General features: G+C 34.9%; 1 protein-coding gene and 1 pseudogene across 3 annotated transcripts in view; both read right to left on the bottom strand.

The window, feature by feature from the left end:
• ASPM (assembly factor for spindle microtubules) overlaps nucleotides 1-23,148 on the bottom strand; it is a 64,419-nt gene extending 41,271 nt beyond the window's left edge. For 2 of the 3 annotated variants that reach the window (XM_007989074.3, XM_007989076.3), the window contains exons 1-13: nucleotides 22,621-23,148; nucleotides 20,508-20,651; nucleotides 18,882-20,361; nucleotides 16,357-16,461; nucleotides 11,722-11,868; nucleotides 9,986-10,231; nucleotides 8,918-8,985; nucleotides 6,855-6,996; nucleotides 6,130-6,260; nucleotides 5,434-5,609; nucleotides 1,913-2,058; nucleotides 1,737-1,822; nucleotides 997-1,218 (exon numbers count right to left, since the gene is read on the bottom strand). In XM_007989074.3, coding sequence (XP_007987265.3) covers nucleotides 997-1,218; nucleotides 1,737-1,822; nucleotides 1,913-2,058; nucleotides 5,434-5,609; nucleotides 6,130-6,260; nucleotides 6,855-6,996; nucleotides 8,918-8,985; nucleotides 9,986-10,231; nucleotides 11,722-11,868; nucleotides 16,357-16,461; nucleotides 18,882-20,361; nucleotides 20,508-20,651; nucleotides 22,621-22,917 — 3,390 coding nt within the window. In that variant the 5' untranslated portion in view covers nucleotides 22,918-23,148. The remainder of the gene's footprint in view (nucleotides 1-996; nucleotides 1,219-1,736; nucleotides 1,823-1,912; nucleotides 2,059-5,433; nucleotides 5,610-6,129; nucleotides 6,261-6,854; nucleotides 6,997-8,917; nucleotides 8,986-9,985; nucleotides 10,232-11,721; nucleotides 11,869-16,356; nucleotides 16,462-18,881; nucleotides 20,362-20,507; nucleotides 20,652-22,620) is intronic. The other variant, XM_007989075.3, reaches the window with a different exon arrangement.
• Nucleotides 15,183-15,972, bottom strand: LOC140710309 (septin-14 pseudogene; annotated as a pseudogene).

The following is a 23,148-nucleotide window of genomic DNA, read 5'->3' as shown; positions in this document are numbered from 1 at the left end:
CAGTTGAAGGCCATTTTAAACAGGGAACTCACCAACAAAAAGCACAAAAATGCAAAAAAGCACAATGCTAAATAGGTCCTGAAAAGATGCTTTTTTTACAGTATAAGAGCTGAAACAAAAAGACAGAGCACCACATTGTTTGACATCAGCTAGCAACGAGTGACTAGGCATTCACACATGTCAATGAATGACCACAAAATACTGCAACTACTAATTTTGGCATTAAAAAGAACTGCACTCCAGCCCGGGCTACAGAGCAAGACTCCATCTCAAAAAAAAAAAAAAAAAAAAAAAAAAAAATTTTAGCTAGTATGCAAATTCCAAATATGGAATTAATATTGATGATCAACTTTGTCTCTCTAGTATTCAGTTAAAACATAGAAGATTATCCATATGTTTAACAATTTTTCTACTAATAACTTCTTGGTATAACCATATTGCAAGGTTTACCATATTGAGTTACACATATCCTGTATCACTGTTCCTGTCTTATGTTTGTTACCAGATAGTTTATCCATGTGTTTAGGGGAAATTTTTTTTATATATTTATACTAAGAAGTATACTTCATACAGAAATATAGTGTCAACCTAACACATGATTATAGAGAGACTCAAATTTTGTTCTTCTTCTTCTATCTAGTGGTAAGTTCTTAGTTGTCCCTTTCTGCATGTGGGCTTATTTGAATTGATCTTTATAATAATGATATGATCCTTTTATGTGCCAGTTCTACACAAGCATCTTCTACTAAGACTTCCATGTAGGGCGTATTTTTCTTTTCTTAGTGATAAAATTATCATATATCATACAATTGGTGACAGATTACATGAAATACGATGAAATAAGGTATATGATAATACATTCACTCATTTGAGGGAGAGTTTGCTTACACAGATGAATTAAGAAAGTCAAGAAAAGACTTTATGAATTAAGTTTAAGTGACTTTCATCAAAATTTATTAAAATATATTGGGTTAAAACAAAAACAAAGAAACTTACCTTTTTATTATAGAAGGCACAAACAGCATTTACCCAATCCATCAATAACTTTATGTTTTCACTATATTGTTCAAAAGAACCACTATCCCTTTTGCCTTTTTTCTTATTAATAAGAGCATCAGAATGGCATGATAGTAGAGATATTGTTTTCTTTATACTCTTTGTGTGTTTTAGAAAGGCAATTTCTTCCTTTAATTGATCTAAGTTAAGGGAAATATCCACCTAAAACAAACATAAAAAAAGATAAATACTGTCATATTTTCCATATATTATTTTTAACCCACAGAAATCAAAGTAATTGTCTTCTACTTAGAGAAACTGTAGAAGATTTTTTAAACCAGAAAGTTAAAAAAATCAAAGAAAATAAAGTGGCCGAAATGGATATTTTAGTACAAAACAGTCACTTTATTTTCCCCCAAAGGCAAACACCATCTACACTGAAGTGATAACATGTTCAGTGGTTAAGAACATGGGATTTGGGGCCACATGGGATTTATCAATGATGTAAACTGTAGTTTCAGTTTCCTCACCGGAGAGGTAGACATAACACCTACTTTGCAGGTGTGGTGAAGATTAGATTGAAATATATATATATATATATATAGCGTTTATCAGTTACTGGGGCAAAATAAACCTTATTAAATGATGGTTGTTGTTATTCTTTATTAGATTCAAATTGTTTTTACAAATCAGTAATCAAAAATTGATAAGAAGTACAAGATGTACTAAATGTATAATACCTGAAAAGCAAATGCTATTTTCCAAAGCAACCTGAGAGTTTTTTCTCTGTGCCTATCCACAATATCCTTAGATAGAATTGTATTTCCTATAAAAGAAAAGGTTGTCCATTAGCACAATGTATGCACATATCAATATTCAGTGAGAAGAATAAGTTTTAACTCTACTCAGTTTTTACCATGCTCATCACTTAATTCAATTCCTCGTGATTTAAGAACTTGAAGAACAATGTCAACATTGTGCATCTTTTGAAGACGACTTATTGCCGGAATCCTGAGTTTCTTTGAGAGATTCCAGTTCTGTGTGAGAAGTTCCATGGTTCGCCTGGCAGTAATAAAATATTCAGATGAAATTATTATAAAAACATATATGAAAAAATCATTCATTGAAATATAGTTATTTCCCACATAAACCCCAACAGTTACAGGGCTTTATGACCAGAAAGACTTCAAAATACTATCTCAAAACTCTGTTGCCCCATAGTTGGCAAGTAGGTTCTTATTTTAAGTTTGGGATTGAAGTGTGTGAACAGATGATAAGAAAATAAGACATACACAGATAAATGCACACATGAACAAAATAATAGGGCTCTACAGAGAAGAGAAAGAAGAAAGGAAAGGAAAGAGAGGAGAGGGATGTAGAGCAGAGGAAGCACATTGATTGGGATGTACTATATTCTACATGTCAAGCAAGTGCTTTATTTTCTTATTTTAGTTATCATGGTAAAGCCCACAATTAGTTATTGTTAGATGAAGAAACTAAGGCCCATAGAGCTTAAATGAATTGCCGATGGTCATAGAGCTGGCAATGGCAAAACTAAGATGAGAACTAAAATCCCATTTTACTAGTTTCCACAGTAATTCCTTTATATATACACATATATTGTATCTGTATATATATTATATGTGTATTTATATTATATGTATATATAGATACATATTATGTGTGTGTGTGGGTGTATACACCCACACACACACCCACAAATATTTGAGTATCTACCTAACAAAGACAGAAAAAGCAAGCCCCAACTGATTTCTGTCTGCAACAAAAAGTTGGTTGAATTACTTACACAACCATAGTCTCTAAAGGCTAGAAAGAGACTTAAGATAATTCTAGGCCAACCATTCAATCAATTGTAGACCAACCCATCACCCATGGCATTAAAAGAGTAACCATCCCAAAGCATTCTCAAGTGACTTCAAAGATCTGTAAACAGTCATTTTTCTGACACTTAACAAAATAGAAATTTGGTTACTCAAGATCAATCTCTTAACTACTTAGAATTCCTAACCGACTAAACAACATCAACATCCAACAGTGCTAAATCCTCAGTAACTCCTATAAAAGCATAAAAATGGGCTTTCTGGCCAGTCACAGTGGCTCATGCATTTACTCCCAGCACTTTGGGGGGCCGAGGCGGGTGGATCACCTAAGGTCAGGAGTTCAAGACCAGCCCGGCCAACATAGTGAAACTCTGTCTCCACTAAAAATACAAAAATTAAATAGGCATGGTGGTGCACGCCTACAGTCCCAGCTATTCGCAGGGCTGAGGCAGGAGAATTGCTTGAACATGGCGGCAGAGGCTGCAGTGAGCCAAAAATCGTGCCACTGCACACCAGCCTGAGTGACAGAGCAAGACTCTTTCAAAAAAAAAAAATAAAAAAATAAAGGAGGGGGGCTTTCTTTGTGGAAAAATAGCAAAATAGTACTGAACATTAAATCAATCCTTGTTCCTCGTAGAAAGTGGAAAAAGTGTAAAAACAATTCCTATTGGCCAGAATATTGATGTGGTGGCTTGAATTTATTAAATAAATAAATTAGCCAACTAAAAAAATAATATGTGAAATATTTTAAGCAAAATGATCTTAGCTCATATGGAACGGCTAAAGTGAGACAAAGCTGCAGTAAAGACTATTAACTTGTGAGAATACTGATCAAAAAGAAAAGAATGTTCATGGAAATTTAGCCTAAAAGAAGGCAAGGGACATGTAAACTGTTTTTCAAAACCCGAGGATTCATAAAAATCTAGAATCTCATCCTCATAAATGTCGAAGAATTCCTCCATTCTGGCCAAGTGGTCCTCTGACCTCTGCTTGAACCTTCCAACACTGTGAACTGGTTTTTTTGCTAAAGACATGTCTGAATATTGGCAAGTTTTTATACCAAACCCACACTCATCTTCCTGAAACTTTCATTGTTCATGCATAGTTATTTGGCTTGGCAATAAACAATTTAATCACCTTTTAGTATAAGACCTTTCTTCAAATATCTGAAAACATTTATGTCCCAGAGTTTCCTCTTCTGTTTTATTTCTCTGAATATTCACGGTTCTTTCAATTGGTCTCCATGAAACATGGATATAAGGTTTTTTTAGTTTATACTCTAAAGTTATCTCTAGTCAAAACAAAGAAATTAAAAAGTATATCCAAATAGCTACTTTCCTATTCAGTTGAGTTTTTAGACAATATGAATTTTAACATGAAGACTGCTTGCAATTAATTTTAGCTACAATATAAGCAATTTAAAATCTCACAAAAATGTACCAGGGTCAGCTAAAGAGTTTGGTAAGTTTTATTGTAGAAGAGATATTTTATAAAGACCATTAAATCTGTGCTTCCCACACATTAACATTTAACTAGCTGTTTTGAGGCATAAGAACTTCCTAAACACACAGAGAAAATACTTTCATTGCTTTAAAGAAATCTCTTGCCTTGACCCCAAAAGTGCTTCCTCGATAAGGATGTAACATATTTTGGAGAGTTCCTTAGAAATAAAATGAGTATCTCCAATCCGGATACCCTAAAGAGGCCAATTATAGCAAAAAGCTAATAGCCATTCCTTCTAAGCAAAATTGGCTATCCATTACACATATCAAAGCCAATTTTGAGCATTCCAGTTTGTTATTGAGGAAATATTGTGTAATTTGAAGTTGGATTTCATGAGTTTATGTCCCAATTCCACTGTGGAAAACTTGGGCAATCTATTCTACCACTTCATCTTTTTTTCCTCGTATGTAGAACAAGGTTCATACTACTAAAAGTGATCTCAAATGATATAAAATTCATGAAACCACTGTCAATAAAAAGTGTCATTTTGGCCAGGCGCAGTGGCTCACACCTGTAATCCCAGCACTTTGGGAGGCCGAGGCGGGCGGATCACGAGGTCAGGAGATTGAAACCACCCTGGCTAACACGGTGAAACCCCATCTTTACTAAAAAAAAAATACAAAAAATTAGCTGGGCATGGTGGCGGTCGCCTATAGTCCCAGCTACTCGGGAGGCTGAGGCAGGAGAATGGCATGAACCCAGGAGGCGGAGCTTGCAGTGAGCCAAGACCGCGCCACTGCCCTCCAGCCTGGGTGACAGAGTGAGATTCCGTCACAAAAAAAAACAAAAAAGTGTTATTTCAATGTTTAATATTTGAATTCGTTTAAAGGTCTTCCCAACTCCTATTCTGAGACATCAGTAATTACTATCCATGAGCCCTAGTCACATGCCACCAGGAAAAAAAGTGTGGCTAGGAGACAAGGTTTCTGGACATAATATTGATATACCATTTCCCTGAAAAAGAAATCTCCATTTTTTAATACTAAATTTGTTGTACTAAATGAAAGAGCAACATTGAATAATTACACAAAGTGTTTTCCAGAAAATATTAGTCTATTCCTTTAAGCAAAATAATTCTATTTCTTATACTTACACAAGGCGCACTCCACACTGCAAGTCTACAGCAAGATTTGTAATGGCAAAATCAAATTCATCAAATGGTGTCTGAACATGATTAACAGGTAATCCCAATAAGCCAAGGTGACGGGAAAGGTCACCTTCACCACTTAGGAAATCTCGTGAAAAAGCCAAAAGGATTTCTTTACTAGCCTATAAAGAAATAAGTTCCAGATATTATATTCTAATATGATAATTTTGCTTATAATAAAAACAAATCCTCCAAATCATTCTGTACATATAAAAATAAAATGGTATAAAAATAGTTTCATATTATTCATTAATAATGCAAATTTCATATATTTCCAACTTAAGATCTTTCTAAAAGTTGCTCATAATAATACACTATAAAAACTAGCATTAATGTGATAATATACTACATCAAAATTAGGAAAGAAATTTTCTCAGAAATTAAATCTTCAGAAGCATAGTTTAATCCATTTTCAAGTCAAAATTAAGAGTAATGATGATGTGCTGGTGAAAGGTAAACCAACAAAAATCAGGGATGGTTAGAATTACTGATGGGACTCACTAGACAGGCATTCCTATTTTACTCCCCTGAGTATTATTCTTTGGAAAACTAATTTTTTTCTAAAGAGAAAATACACCATAAAAGCAAGCAAAAGTCGTAAATGGGAAATATAAAATATAAATCATAAAATGAAAAGCATACCTTGAATTCAGCATCTTTACAGAAGAGACAAGGATCATGATCAATGAGTTTGGAAATTTTAGCATAATCAAGAAAACAGATCAACAACAATAACTTTTTCAATGTAAACTTGGACAAAGCTCCTTCATGACCTTAAAGAAAGTACAAAAAAGCATAGCAAGTTCATCTATGCAAAGTAGATTTCATCTTAAAATATGATGATCAAAATAATAATGTGTTAGTGAAACAAAAAGTGGGGGGTAGCAAGCACAACTAAAACACTATGTGCCAAAAAAGTGCTTTATGTGTACAAATCCATTTAATCCTCCCAATAACTCTATGGGACAGGTATGCACCACTTAATATTTTCAATTCACAGATGAGGAAACAGGCACAGAGGCATCAAGAGATTTAGTTGGTCTTACTCAACAAATATTTAATGAACACCTACTACATGCAGGCACCATCATGTGTTAGATATATAGCACCAAACTACAACAAACATGACCTTCATAGGACTTATAACCTACTGGGGGAAGAGGATGGGTAGAGACAACAAATAGAATTATAAATAGTGATGGAGGAATTGATGGGGAATGAAGGTAGATGAAGGGAGAGTACTAGAAACAGAGACTTATTTAGATTGGTTTATTTGAGAAAGGAAAATGTAAACAGAAACAGAAAGAATGACAATAAGCCATTTATATATAGTGTGGAGAGAATGTAGGAGAGGCAGAGATATTTACCATCTCTATACAGATGAGGAACAGTGGGGTGTCTATACTCAGCTGCTATATCGGGATTCCAAAGTAAGCGATTCAGAATAAACATAGCCAACCCTGTGACATCACTGTTATCTTCCAAAGATATGAGTTCTCCATAAATTGTCTGAAAATAAATTAAAGCCAAAGTCAGAATTATGCTATCTCTAAGAAACAAAAGGATGGGACTGAGGAATGGCAGACCATAACCTAAGGAACTGGCAATGTTCTACTTTCTAAATGACATGGTTATTTGCTAAATAACTTCTTTAAACTATGCATACATGATTTATGTATTTCTTAGTGTATAATGGTGTACTTCGTAATGAAAAAAGACAAAGCTCAGGGCTAAGTCTTAATCATCTGACAAGCAACATTCCGATTTTAATTTTTTCATTTAAGTTAAAGAACTATCAAATATAGGCATGTTGTTCACATTTATTTATAACTGCCCCACTAAGTACATCATGAAGTTATAACAGAAACCTAAATACTCAAATTTTTATAATAGTTATCAAGGTAGAAAACATCTGCAAATCATCCAAGATAATCTGGAAAGTACAGGCCTATTTATAATCAATGATTTAAATATAAAATTAGTTTAACATTAGCATGCTTATTATTAATAATTTTTAAATCAATTAGAAAAAACTAAAAAAAAATCAAATTCTGCAACCCTACATTGACAAAATATAAAGATTAAAGCATGGAAAAATATTAATTATTATCTACCAAAACAGGAATTTATCTTTATTTACTTTTTTTGGCCTTTGAAATTCTCTTAAAATCCTCAAAGGTCATGTCCATTTATTTAAAGAATCCTAGGGTGTAGTAATAAGGTACCTATAAAAAGATTATACATCTCCACCACCTGCCATAAACTTGCTGCAACTTGCAGGAGGTTAATACATTCCTAACTAGTTTGTTGTTTAGCTAGATAATGTGCTTTGGCTAATGGAATGTGGGTAGAGATGATACAAATTACATCAAAGAGGTTTTAAAAAGCATTGCAAGGTTCCACACAAAGTTCTTGATTTTATTTTTGCCACAGAAAAGCTATGTCCCAAATATGGGGGGCTCTATTTCAATTGAGGTTCCAGAATTCTTTCACATGTGAAGTAGAGCTAATTGATATACAACTTGCCAACTATTTAAAGGGAAAGGACACTGGAATTGAAATAAGAAATCCCAGCAATGACACCATAATGCTGTGTAACCACAGTAAGCTTATTATTTATTCCCTCTGGACCTCAATTTATTTGTATATAGAAGTCAGATTATTACAAAGATCCTGTTCGGTCCCAAAGACTCTTCTATTCCAAAACCTGGAATAAATTGAAATAGTAATGGGAGACCCTACATTAAGAAGGTAAGAAACCTAGAAAAAATGTGAAAGCATACTAACAAAAGACTAAAGAATACAGATACACAAAAGATATTATTAATAAAAATGTCTTTAAACAGCCAATTATTAATAGTATCTTTCTAATTCAGTTGGTTTCAACATTCTAGATATTACAAAGCCAAGTACTATGTAAAGAACGCAAATCCTGATGACATTTTTATGAGTACTAGTTCATCAGATTGGTACAGGTTCAATTCCTGACCAATTAATTGGCATAGGGCAAGTCACTTTAACACCTAAGTTCCTGCTTCATTAGTGAAGTGGAAATAATAATACATAGCTCACTGAGTTTTAAGAAATTTAAATTAGAAAATGTATTCACAGCAGCCTTGTCTTTGCATTTGTAAATTTTCAAAAACGAGTTTACTATAGTTGTCATTACATCCAGCACCAAGTTATGTTTAAAGAGACTATACAGTAAAATGCTGTATTACAATACGGTGTAATAATATATAATGGCATAGTCTATTTACCTAATAAGCATTTATTAATGGGTCTTACATTTTATACTAAAAGATGAATCAAGCTAACCTAATGACTTTAAACTTTTATAAGTAAAACCACATTTTAATAAAATGAATCTATTTTACAAAAAGGGTATCATAAAAAAATATTGTTTTAGAAACCTGAAATGTATGCTTACCTCTAGACCAATTCGAAGCCACAAAGGATTGTAGGACAACAGCCAATTCAGGACTTTCTGACGTTCTCCTGAAATGCATGTCAAAAGCAAGTAAGTTCAAATCGATAATCAAACAGAGATAAGAAATAAAACTTCATGGAGAGTATATCAGTGGGAAAAAAATAATTGCTTATATGAAATAAGTTAATTTAAATAAAATACACTTCTAGTCTTAAATATACATGATCATATTCAAGTATGTTGGATTTTTGGCAGCAAAGCTAAAGCATGTATACCTAGCTTTGAAATACAAAATCTCTTGGGGACATCAGTATCTGGAAGAGATAACCTGTATTCTTATGTTCATTGCAGCATTATCCACAATATCCAAGATATGGAATCAATCTAAGTGTCCATCAGTGAATAAGTGGATAAAGAAAACGTGGGGTATGTGTATGTGTGTGTATGTATATGTAAACATAAATATATATGATAAATATATATATTTATATATAATGAAGTACTATTCAGCCTTAAAAATGAAAGAAATCCTGTCACTTGTGATAACATGGATCAATCTGGAGGATATTATGCAAAGTGAAATAGCCTAAGCATAGAAAAACAAATACTGTATGATCTCATTTACATGTGAAATCTAAAAAAGTTGAACTCATAGAAGCACAGAGAATGGCGCTTGCCAGAGAATGGGGTAGAGGGACTGGGGTGATGCTGTCAAAGGGGTGTAAACTTTCAGTTACGCAGGATGAATAAATTCTGGAGATCTAATGTATACTGTGATGACTATAGTTAATAACAGTGACTTGTATACTTGAAATTTGCTGAGAGTACTTCTTAAATGTTTTCACCACACATACACACAAGAAGGTAACTATGTGAGTAGATATATTAATTGGCTTGATTGTTATAATCACTTAATAATATATACATATATCAACATCATGTTGTATACCTTAAATATATGCCATTTTCACTTGTCAATTATATGTCAATAAAGCCGGGGGAAAAAAAACACAAAACCTCTTGAATGTTTTTAAAGAATTAATGTCAAGATTTCTGCAAGCTTCTTACCCACATCTTTCCATAGGTGTCTATCTTTTCGAACAATTAACCGCCTAGCTTCAATTTCAATTTCAAGCTTTTTAATAGCTTTAACCATTTTTTCAGAAGTAAACAAACGACATGCTGCACGACGTAGTCTGTTTAACCTACACCGAGCAGTATAAGCTCTGAGAGACATTTCCTCTTTTGTCGGTGCTCTAGGAACACTTATTTTATGTTGATTCTCTACTCCCAAAAGAAGAGTAGCAGCATTTACTGGGTGAAAACAAAAGAAAGAATGTTTCTGGTTAAACAATATCTCTATATATTCTTAAATCCAGCAATAAAATGCAATTTCAGATGGTAAAAACAGAATCTATTCCTCACCCTCTCCAAGCTTACTCCTTAGGCCAGTCTATTATTGCAACCTGTTAGCTCTACCTGCAAAATGTATTCCAAGTCTAGCCACTTCTCACCGCCTCTACTATCACAGATTCAAACATGATTATCTCTAATCCAGACTACTGAATTAACCTCCTAACTGGTTTATCTGTTCCTGTCCTTTTTATAAATCGATAAAAGTCAAGTTTCTAAGGAATATAATTTTAAAAAATCAACTGAATTTTGGAATGTAATTTAATCTTTTATAAAACACATTTTCTTTTAAGAAAAGAACTAAAAATGGGGCTTTGCTTCCTTTTGGAAAAAAGTTTTTTTTTTTTTTTTTTTTTAAGTGATCTCTAAGATCACTGCTTAGAGAGCATCTAATCCAAAGACCCTTTTAATGTAAAAATCCAGCCAGGTACAATTGCTCACACCTGTAATCCCAGCCCTTTGGGAGGCCAAGGAAGGTGAATTACTCGAGCTCAGGAGTTCAAGACCAACTCTAGCAACATAGCAAGAACTCTTCTATTTAAAAATAAAAAACTAGCCAGGCATGGTGGTGTGCACCTGTAGTCACAACTACTCAGGAGATTGAGGGAGCAAGATTGCTTGAGCCTGGGAAGCAAAGTCTGCAGTAAGCTGTGATCACATCAGTGCACTCCAGACTGAGTAAGGGAGTGAGACCTTGTCTGCAAAAGCAAAACAAGGAAAAAAAAATCCTATACACGTGCTTTTCTGACAAAAATAAATCAGTATCTGTCTGAACACCAGAACAATAGGAAAATCATCACTTTAAAAGTTAGCTGATATGATGGTTCCACAATTTAAACATTTATAAGAATTTTTCCTTATTTTGAACTAAAATTGATCCCTATAACTTCTATGCAGGAGCTGCACAAAAGTTAAGTTTCCTTCTCTTTCACAAGAGAACACTTCAAATGTTTGACAGGCACATCTCTACCTGGTCCCTTTCCCAAGTTTTCTCTTGTCCAGAACAAACACTGAAATGTTTAAAAATTCCTCCTATGAATTGGTGTTTATAGTTTCCTCATAATCCTATAGCTTTCCAACATACTTCTTAAACTAAGGTATTTAAGAGTGGGACAATATGCCCAAAGTGGGCAGGCCACACAGGACTGATTGCATTGACTGATGAGAGAGAATAGAGAACAAAAAGTATATTTCAGTACTTTTGGTAAAGAAAATCTACATATATAAATTTATGTAAGTAAAAATTCTTACCTATACAAGCATTTAGGCTAATGAACAGGGAATTATGCCATTAATTATAATAACTATGTATAATTAAAGAATGACAAAGTATGTTACAAATTTTATCTGTTAAAAGTATTATTAAATTTAAACATTAATTTAACGTTTACCTTCAGAAATATTTGTTTTTACAGTGAAGTCATCAGGGGTTAATATAAAATTTAACCACCAAGTGAAGCCCTGTTCCTGCTTTTCCTTCCAGCGCTCATCATAAAACATGTTTTTTGCAGCAAATGGCATTGGGTGTCTGGGAATATCTAAGAATACAATTAGGTTACTACATAAGAAAATTTCCTTTAACTTATTGTACGATATATAGCAAAAGCCACTTTTACTAGCAATATCATCATTAAAACACTGAACAATATTTGCTTTTCTACTACTTTAAGGAAAGAGCTGAAAGCATTTTGGGTATGAAATGTAATCAGAGCAAAATGGGGAAAGGTAAAGCAATATTTCCTGGTTATTTAAAAATACTAAACCACCACAAGTCAACTGCATTAAAGTCTGATAGAATACCTTTTTTATAATTGACGCATAATAGATGTACATATTTTTGAGGTACATGTGATAATATATTGATAGAATTTATACAGATCAGGTCAGTGTACTTAGGATATCCATCACCTTAAATATCTGTGTTTTTTGTTGTTGCTGTTGCCTTTTTGGTAGAATGCTTTATTTTCCTTTGGGTCTTTACCAAGTAATGAGATTACTGGGTAAATGGTAGTCCTGGGCAGACTGCTTGAGGCCAGGAGTTTGTGACCAGCCTGGGCAACATGACAAAACCCCATCTCTACCAAAAACACAAATAAACTAGCTGGGCATGGTGGCACATCCCTGTAGCCCCAGCTACCTGGAAGGCCGAGACGGGAGAATCACCCAAACCCAAGAGACGGAGGTCTCAGTGAGCTGAGATCACACCACTGCACTCAGCCCGGGTGACAGAGCAGGACTCTGTCCCAAAAAACAACAACAAAAAGACAATGTGAGAATCTTGAAAGCTCAGAGAGAAGAGCAACTCTCACAGACAAGGGTTCTGGATAACATTAGCAGCTGATTTCTCAGCAGAAAACTTGAAGGCCAGTAGGCAGTGGATTATATATTAAAATAATGAAGAAACCTGTCAATTGAGAAATTGATAGCTAGAAAACTTGTCCTTAAAAAATTAGGGAGAAATTAAGACATTTCCAGATTTTTTTTTAAAGCTGAAAAAATCCATTTATCTCTAAATTTGCCATACAAGAAGTGTTAAAGTCCTTCAGGTTGAAATAAATGAGCTCTAGGCAGTAACTATATAAGTAAGCAAGCTATATGAACATATAAAGCTCTCTGGTAAAGGTAAATACTTAAACAAACGAAAAACAGTATTATTGTAATTTTGGTTTGTAACTCCGCTTTTTATTTTCTATAGGATTTAAAAGGTAAATGCATTAAATGCAATTATAAATTTGTTAGGTGGTGTACAATGAATAAAGATATAATTTGTTGCATCAATAACCTAAAAAGAGTAGAGCTATATAGCAGTAGAATTTTGATATGTCATTGAAGTTGAAATAAATTCAAATTAGAATGTTATAACTCTAGGATGTTATATGTAATTTTCATAGTAAACAAAAACAAAATACACATAGAATATACACAAAAGGAAATGAGAATAGAAACAAAACTTGTCACTACAAAAAAAATCAACTAAAGATAAAACAAGTAAATAATTGAGAAAATAGCTGGCAAAAATCAGTAACTCTGACTTATTAAAACTTTCCATGCTATATAAATCTGAAAACTCTATTTCACATAAAACTGGAGATGAAAGAGACAAATATTTACTTATAAAATTAAAAGTTATATAGGAATCAAACACTAATTTTAGAAAAAAATTATGAAGAGAGTAAAAATATGCCTTACAGTATCATATAATATCATGTTTTATAGCTCTGGGAAAATAGAAAATAAAATGTTCTGTTAGTATGAATCTTTCTGTGACCTAAAAAAACCCTATGGATCATACCATTGTTACCTAAAAAGTCTATTCTCAAATGCCGCAGAGTGATAATTTTTATAAGGTAGTTATTAGTTTTAGATATGGAATAATATTGGTGATTTCAATTTTAGTAACATTGGATTAAGATGAAAGAATGAGAAGATAAAGGTCCCTCAGCAATATAACTCACAAACATGTTCAGAAGCAGTAAGTAAGTTACATTAATTATCTTTTGAAAGTCAATAATCTACGTTTTTAATTCATGCTGCTGGGTCCATTTATTCAACGAATAATTGCTGGTATGTGTCAGACATTGTTCCAGGCCTAGGAATGGATACATAAGTGAACAAAGATTCTGGTTCTTGTAGAGTTTCCATTAAAAGATCATTTAGTAAAATTTTTCTTCCCCCAAATTATAAAATCTGTAAGATGATTTAACAACATGTATAAAAGTCATTGTGGGCTAGGCATGGTGGCTTATACCAGGTGTGGGGACTCATAGCGCTCTGTCACTCATGCTAGAGTGCAGTGGCACAATCTCTGCTCACTGCAACCTCTGCCTCCTGGGTACAAGCAACTCTCCCAACCCAGCCTTTTGAGTAGCACGGACTACAGGTGCATGTCACCACGCCCGGCCAACTTCTGCATTATCAGTAGAGAAGGGGTTTCACCATGCCGGCGGGCTGGTCCCAAACTCCTGACCGCAAGTGATCCGCCCACCTCGGCCTCCCAAAGTGCTGGGACCACAGGCGTGAGCCACCGCACCCAGCCTTATTTTCTACAACTTTGATAACTTTAGTGTATACCCCAAATCTGTAAGACATAATATTATCGTTCAAATGCAACTCATGGCTCCTCATTGTACTCGGATTTTCTTTAGCTTTTGAATTCTTTATTCTAATATGTTTTAAGTGTGACACAAAAGCATGGGAGTTCTAATCAAAATCCAATCTTTTATCATAATAAAAACTATCAAGAAATTATTAGTAGAATTTAAAAAGGAAAATAGGCCTATTAAATAGATTTGTGTAACATAATATTTTATGCCTTTGAGTCCCCAACAAAGCTTCTGCTTCTATTTAGATAAAAAATGTAAAAATCACTACTGGATCCACAAGCAGGACTATGGTAAAGAAATTTCTCCGCCTAACCAGCTCCTTTTACATGATGCTACATGTTTGTTTTTTCATTTTGGCAAATATTGATCGAATATCATCTTCGTGTTAGTCTACGTCCTAAGTGCCAGGATATAGAATCTGAAAAGATGGACACAGGACCTGTCTTCAGGGAGTTCACACCTTTTTCTTTATTTCTTGAGATGGAGTCCCTCCCTTGTCACCCAGGCTGGAGTGCAATGGCGAGACCCCGGCTTACTGCAACTTCCACCTCTGGGGCCCAAGTGACTTTCCCGCCTCAGCCTCCCAAGCAGCTGGGACCACAGGCATCGGCCACTACCCAGCCAACTCTTGTATTCCTAGCAGGGACAAGGCCTCATCATCCTGGTCAGGCTGGTCTTGAATTCCTGACCTCAGGTGGTCTACCCGCCTCTGCCTCCCGAAGTGCTGGGATTACAAGCATGAGCCACCACACCCCGCTAGGAGTTCACACTTTAGTTGGGGAAAATATACAATAAGCAAGCCAATTTTAAAAATGAGAACTTCAGAGTTAAATGCTACAAATACAATCTCACAGGAAGTTGAGATGTAGAATGATAGGACTCTCAAACAGAAAATTAAGAGAAACTCTTCTCTTACGATGTTTTTCTTTCTTTGTATTGGTGCTCAGCTGAGTCTACAGTGCTTCAGAAGCAGCCTTCATTTTATAAAAATCTATTATTTCTCATTCCAGTTGTTTTTTCTCTTCTTCGAGCTTCCTTATTTTCTCCTGTTGAACCGTTTTAAGATGCTCGACCTTGTCGTGCAGTTCTTTTTCAGCTTCTTTAAATGTTGCTTCTTTCTGACTCACTGCATAAATCTGTTTCAACTCTTCTTCTTCCCTCTGACACTGATCATTGAAGTCTTGTCTTTTGGCTTCAAAGATGTCTTGAAAACTAAGTGGCTGGTTGTCTGGGCCCACATCGGTAAAGCCCATTTTCTGCAGTTTTTGATACCTACAACATTCATAGTGCTGAGTGTGGGTTTTTTCTTTTAGATTTTTCCATATTGGTACAAAGAAGCACATCTAGGAACTTAACGAAGTCACAGTGATTGTCATTTTCCACTTGGAAAACTCCCAAAGGGTAGTGACGGTCTCTGACCATCCCTTTTCCAACTTTCACTTCATACATACTCCCTACCACGGCATTGGATAACAACCCATGTTTTTGACAGGGCGCAATGGCTCTCGCCTGGGAGGCCGAGGGGGGCGAATCACGAGGTCAGGAGATCGCGACCATCCCGGCCAGCACGGTGAAACCCCGTCTCCACCAAAAATACAAAAAATTAGCCGGGAGTGGTGGCGGGCACCCGCAGTCCAAATATCTGTCTTTTCTTTATGCTAGAAACATCAGTTATTCTCTTCTAGCTATTTTGAAATATACAATAGATTACTGTAGTGACCCTACTGATCTATTGAACATTTGGTCTTTATTTCTTTTATCAAACAGAAAGTTGATAGAATATCCTGTCATTTTAATACACACTTTAATAATTCTTCCAGGCTTTTATACAACAACAAAAATCAATGTATTTCCATGTGAAATGCAATTAATGCTTCATTCAATGTCATGTTTTCAGAGAGTTTAAATACAATAAATACTTGCCTGTTTTTAAAGGTTTTATGAAGGTCAAATTGGACTGCGCCACAGCGATAATGCGTTTTGTCCTTTTGTTTGTTTTAGAAATTGGAGTTTTAAATATTAATAAATCTAAAATAAATTAGAAAACAAAATTAGGAGCATTAAAATATAAATTCCCTAAATAGGCCAGTGATTTGAAAGTTAAAGTTTGGGGTCTTCACAATCATATTCATTTAGCAAATACTTAATAACCACTGTACTCCAGGCACTAATGCTATGAATTCGGTGGTTTATCAAACCAACATCCAGAAGTTACAGACCATAAACCACAATTTATTTTGTGTTTATAGAGGCTAAAGTCTAGATTCAACCACAACTTATTGTGTCTGTATATTCCAGACTCTTTGCGAGGTGCTGAGAATATGCAGAATTGAAAACTATGGTCCCAGTCCTGAGGTAGTACTCAGTCTGGTAAAAAAAAAAAAAAAAAAAAGAAGTTTAAAAATGGTAGAAGAGCCTTCCCAGACAGGAATCTACTTGAGTTAACTTATGAAATTAAAATTAGGCATGAGGAATGTGGCCTGTTGCCAGAACTGCAATAAGGATGAACCAAAGAGTACACGTAGGAAATGACATACAAGAGGTTAGAAGAGGTAGGGAGGAGTTCAACAATGTTCAAAATAATAGTGGCAGCTAATAGTTAAATACTTTGTGCCAGGCACTATCATAATCTTTTTCTCACACAATTATGAGAACAAATTTATAAGAAGTGTACTATTATTACTACAACGTATATAATTAGGATACTGAGGCTTTCAGCAAATAAGTCACATGGTCTAAGGTCACATAAGCTAGTAAGTAGCCAAGATTTGAACAAAGGCAGTATAGTTACAGAATCTCCACTTAATCACTTTGAAGTACCTACTGTGCCAGTGAAGACTTTTAATCAAAGAAGTAAAAACCCTCATTTATATTTAAGAAAACAGTATGGACAATGGAATGAACAGGGTTAAGATTAGAAACAGAAAATTACAAAGCAGTTATTACAATGACCCAAGGTGGATATGGTGAGACAAATTAAAAGAGTCAATGGAGACAAATCAGAGGAGAGTATTTTAATAGTGGAAGCAACAACCCTTAATACTAACTTACTAGAAAAGTGATAGAGAATAACAGACTGATTCTCAAATATGTAAAAACAAGATGGTTGATATAATGCCAGGTGGCTACCAAAGAAAATGCAATACAAATCACAGTAGCAAATAACCTACTGGAATAGCAGTTCACTCTTTCAAAAATAGGTTTCACAATAGCATATACTGCTACTAAATATAAGCAAAGAGATAAGAGCAGGGGTCAGCAAACTACATCTATCCCCCATGCAAAATCCTCCTGACTGTTTTTATATGTTCCAAGAGCTAAATACAGCTTTTACATTTGTAAAGAGTTAAAAAAAAAAAAAAAAAAAAAAAGAATAACATTTCATAAAACAGAAAACTTACATAAAACTCAAATTTCAGTGTTTATGAATACAAATTTACTGAAACACAGCCATACTCCTTGATTTGCACATTGTCTATGGTTGTTTTCCCACAAGGGGAGCAGAGTTGAGTAATTGCAATGCAGATCTATGTGGCCTGCAAAGCCTAAAATGTTTACTATCTGGACCAATAGAGGAACAGTTTGCTTACCCTTGTTTTAAAGGAATCTCAAACCTATATCAATTGTGAAAATAAGGCACATGATTAAATTGGAACATTTAAAAAGTAAATTTCTAAGGAGAAATTCCTCAATCTGAAACCTTACAGAAATTAGTCCCTCTCCCTGGAACCACTTTCTTCTTTAGGAAGTCTTTCTTGGAACCATCTCACACTTCCTTGCAATTTACACACAAACCCTCTGCTTTTGTGCTTCCATAATTCCCTTAGCATAGCATTATCACAGGAGTGAACACAACTTGAGAACAGAAATTATACCTTTCTTCCCTGTGTACACAGTGCCTAGAATAATGCACATCACATAGTAGGTACCTTATTAGTCAAATAAATATATCTAGAAAAATTGCCTTCTCTGTTCCTTTAAATTTGTCAGAGGTAGAAAGAGCCACTCGTGGTGACTGACTTGCCTCTCACATAGGCTCATAAATCAGATACCCAATATGTACAATTCTAATTCTACACAAGAGGCTCAACCAGGTGGCTGCCTCAAACAAACAGTAGGTGTGAGTGTCGACCCTTCAGTGGCTTATTTGTTCATTTATTCATTTATCCATTAATCCAATTCATCTTTTATTGTACTTCTTGTAGGAGATTAAAATAGGTATGTTCCTTATTATCAAAGAATTTATCTGATCAGAATGCATCTACAAGAAACAGCAAAGAAAAATAGTTATCAGGCAGAAACAAGATGTCACATAAGCTGTATTCACATTTGCTAAGGAAATGTACCTAGCAAATAAGTAAAAAGTATAAGTTAATACAAGCTTATCAATAGCAGATTTACTAAACCAAAAAGGCAGGTATACTTCAGATTTTATAAATAAGACTCACCAGTTTTCTTCTTCAGGTTTAATTTCTCTCTGTTGCTAATACATTTTGAGATGGGTGTTATCACATTTTTTGTTTTCTTAACAGCTGATGTTTTAGGCTCTGAGGGAGAAAAATGGATTCTTTTGATTTCTCGCTCTTCTGTATGTTCTGTAACTGCAACTCTCACATTTGCATCTTCCATGCTTCCATCACTCTTCCTTTTCCGAGCAACTGAAGCTGTTGTCGAAGAGGGCATTATTTGGTTTTTATAACTCTTAGATTTACTTAATACTGGATCTATAACTGGAAGATAAGAATGAAAGTCTTCTTTTTCCTTTTGATTATTTATCACTTTTTCATGTTCACCCACTGCACTGTTGAGACATCTTTTTGCTTTTGGTTTATTAATCTCAGTTTGGTTTTCTCTGGTACAGGTGGGCTTCCTTTTTGTAACAGTGGCAGAAAGTATTGGGCGTCTCTTAGGTTGTTTATCGTGGCTATGACTAGAAATATCCTGAACTGCAGAAAATTTAGGATTATTTTGTTTTATAAAACTATAGTAATTTGACTTCATTTCTACTAGTTCTTCAAAAATAGCTTTGGGAGATTTTGAACCCTGACATTCAGGCATACATGGCAAAACTTCACTTTTGCTCCAGTCTTGAGGAGATTGTGGGACTTGAGAATTTTCATTTGATAATGGTACTTTACATGTTTGCTGAGATGTACACATATATGCCATGTTATCTTTTAAAAATTGATTTGGGGATAAAATAGGATTAACTGACTCTGATTCTAGATCCTGATTTAGTCCATAATTATCTTTTATAAAAGAATCTGGACTTAAAATTTTCTGATAAATTTCATGTGCAGTTGTTGATTGTAAATGCACAGGCTTCGAATTATCTGTCATAAACATATCTGATGAAAGACATGTTACTAATTCTAGTTCATTATTAGCTCCATGACTATTATTTACAAAAGAATCTGGACTTAGAAAATTTATTTGGCTTTGTGTAATGTTCAAAGTTGAAGAATAGTTGGGGGTAAGAATAAGTTTACTATTCTCTCCACTTCGATCATTAACATTTATGGAATTAAAGGAAGTTTCAGTTACAGCTTTCTCATTAAAAGAAACTTTTGAAACGTTGGCACTATCTACATTTAATAGTTCCCTATTTTCTGATGCATGAAGAGATGAGTAGGTAGTAGATCGACGTACAGAAAGCGGCAAGCAAGTTGCACCATGGCATTCATTGAAAGCAGGGCTAATAGGTGATATGGGTATTTTATTTTCTTCAAGTGTTAAAGAATTGTTTTCTGTTGGGGGACCGCCTTCATTCATAGCCAAGTTTTCACAAGCTTGTAGTGGGCTCCTAACTCTGTCAACTTTTTGGGAAACACTAAATGTTTTATTAACATTTTGAATATTTGAAACCCTTCTGTTGTGACTTGTAGAGGCTGAAATTTTCTTCTTTTTAATGGTATCCCAAAGACTCCTCTGCAAAAATAAGGAAAATATACCAATTAAGTTTGTAGCTATTGAATATTACCTTTAAATAAGCAATATTACTTCAAGCCTGTTATCAAAATAAGTTTTACTTATTATTAAACATTTTCTTAATCATAGAATGGTTAAAATATTACCTTTTTCTTTTTCTGCTTTTCTGCGTTTCCTAGTAATATAGCTTGGTGTTTCAGAACATCATTTACAAGAAACGTCATAATCTCTCTTACTCGGCCTTCTTTGAATGGTGTCCAGTTAACAGAAATAACAATTTTCTCTTTAGGCTATAATCAAAACAATACATTATATAATTACAATAGTAATTACATAATAACCAAAACACCTTACATACAACTTACAATATAGTAGGGCTTAATAATTGTTAACCAACACTCTATACAGTAAACATTTAATAAATCAAATATATTTTTCCTACCCTATCTGCTCACTTAATTATAAGAAAAAAAGCCACTAAAAATAACACAGTTCACAACAAAATAAATTATAACATTTTAACTGTATTAAAGCAATAGAACAGAAAGTCTCTAAATCATTTTGTTTGAGTGGTTTCAAAAGATTTAATTGTACATTTCTAATTTTTAGATGTGTACAGTACTTCTATTTCAAACAAAATGATCCTGCATTATGAAGACTTTATTTAAAACAAAATATATAAAGATGATCAATTAAATTCTTTTTTCCCCACAAATTCCTCTAAGGTCCACATCATCAAACTGAGATTTCTTAAACAGTTATTACTGTTCCAGGCATAAGTGCAGGTATCCTATGAAACTCATTTAATGCTAACATCCCTAGGAAGCAGGTATTATGATTATGCACATTTTACAGATGAAGTAACTAATATCCAGAAAAGTCTGCCAAAGTCACACAGGTACCTATCAGAACCCAGGCAACCTAATGCCAGAGTTTGAACTTTAACATCTACACCCTACACCCTGGCAGGTAGATAGAATCTGCCAAATTTAAATGCTGACATGACAAAACAAATTTTGTTTTTCAGGAGAAACAGACAAGTTTTTGTTTTAAAGGAGAAATAATAAAACATCATAAACAACTGATTTTAAAAAATAAGAGTGGTGCATTTTTACTCTATAAAATAGTTTCTTCTAAAAATACCAACAAAATTTAGCTCCACATTATAACAAAAAAGAGTAAGTTGAGGTATGATGTGGATAGAAAAGAAATCTGTCTTTCCAAAGAGAGGAAAGCAGGCAGTGATTCATGAAACAGAGGGGCGGGGTGGGCAGTTTCTGAAGTGTAGATAGATGAACCATTGGTGACACACAAGTTAAGGGATCTCGAATTAGAATCTCTTTTTTCTGCCTAATGAAGTGGTTATTAGCCTACTAGTTCAGATCTCCTCGGCTAACGGTTTTCACACTTTTGGAGGTTCTACTCAATAGAAAGGTCACAGCAGTCAAAATAAAAACACAAATTCTCCCGTCTTTGGTGAAGGGGATTGGAGCATTACTCTTGCAAATGCAATGAAGTAAAAGAAAGCTACAGGAGTTCTTGAAACAACATTTATAAAATTAAATTTAATGCGGCATTAAAATTACACTTACAGCAAAGAAAAAGAGGATTAAAATACTAAAGTGTGCAAACATAGTACACATACATACTGAAAACAACTCTGAATAGGTTTTTTTTGGTTTTATTGTAGGCATTTAGTCAAAACAAAGGCTCATTATTTCACCGGAAAAAAAAACCAGTTACCTCGACTGTAAGGGTACAAATGGAAACTAAAACGCATATTAAGATGGCTGATAGAAAGTAATTCTAAAAAAGCTGCTTTAACCAACCAAGGTAGTCCTGTCAATCTTAAAAAATAGTGTTAAAAAAGCGCATTGTCTATAACTTAGAACTGCAAGAGCATTTCGCAACACCTTAAGTCTAGTAAAAACGCTTGTCAATTTAACAGAGAAGTCTATGCAACTTGCTCCTAAAGATGCTAAGTGCGCGCGCGTTGATGTGCTGTCACCGCCCAAGTTGGCGTCTATCCTAGCCTTCATTTAGAGAATATATATATAAAATATTGATACATATATATACCACACGCATGTGTATGCATCAAGGGCCCACCCACAGTTATTAAGTGAAAGGGAACTGACTTTATTATCTAAGGGTCTTTTCTGATTTCTTTTCCAAGCGTCAACCCTCCTAAGGAGGGTGGCAGGAAAGATAGCGGAGAAGCAGAGCACCGGCCTGGGGCACGCTCCTCCTAAGACCTACCTGCAACACGAAACAGCGCTGCGACACGCTGAAGCCCAGGTCCGCGGCCGGAAAGTGGGAGATCTTCACTTCTGCCACCTCCTCGTTAGGGTTGTCTAGGGCCAGAGGCAGCGTCCGTGAGTCTCCCAGGAGAACGTCCCCGAAGCAGAGGAAAGGAGACCTGCAGAAGTGGCTGAGAGACAGGACCGGCGGGGAAGACACCTCCTCCTCGGTCGCGGGGCCCCGCAGCCCCGCGGGCGGCCTCCGCTCGGTCGGGCTCACCTCCCAGCAGCCTCGCCCCACTCGCCGGTTCGCCATGGCAGCTTCGAGACTCCCCTGGATCCCCTTGCCTCGCTCCCACGAGGCTGCTCCGGAGCGGGGATCCGGGACTTACGCTGACCGTTTCCCCTCAGGGGCGGCTGTAAAGGTCGTGGGAGTGAATTCGGCCCTTTTTCTTTTCCACTAACCTACACCCTAAAAAACAGAAAACAAGCCCAACAAACTCGCAAGTTCAAAAGAGGAGCCAAACAAGTATGGCGTTTTGACTCT

Source organism: Chlorocebus sabaeus, chromosome 25 (assembly GCF_047675955.1).
Source record: "Chlorocebus sabaeus isolate Y175 chromosome 25, mChlSab1.0.hap1, whole genome shotgun sequence".
Lineage (NCBI taxonomy): Eukaryota > Metazoa > Chordata > Mammalia > Primates > Cercopithecidae > Chlorocebus > Chlorocebus sabaeus.
The sequence above is the reverse complement of the archived record's forward strand: the minus strand, read 5'-3'. Positions and strand labels throughout refer to the sequence as shown.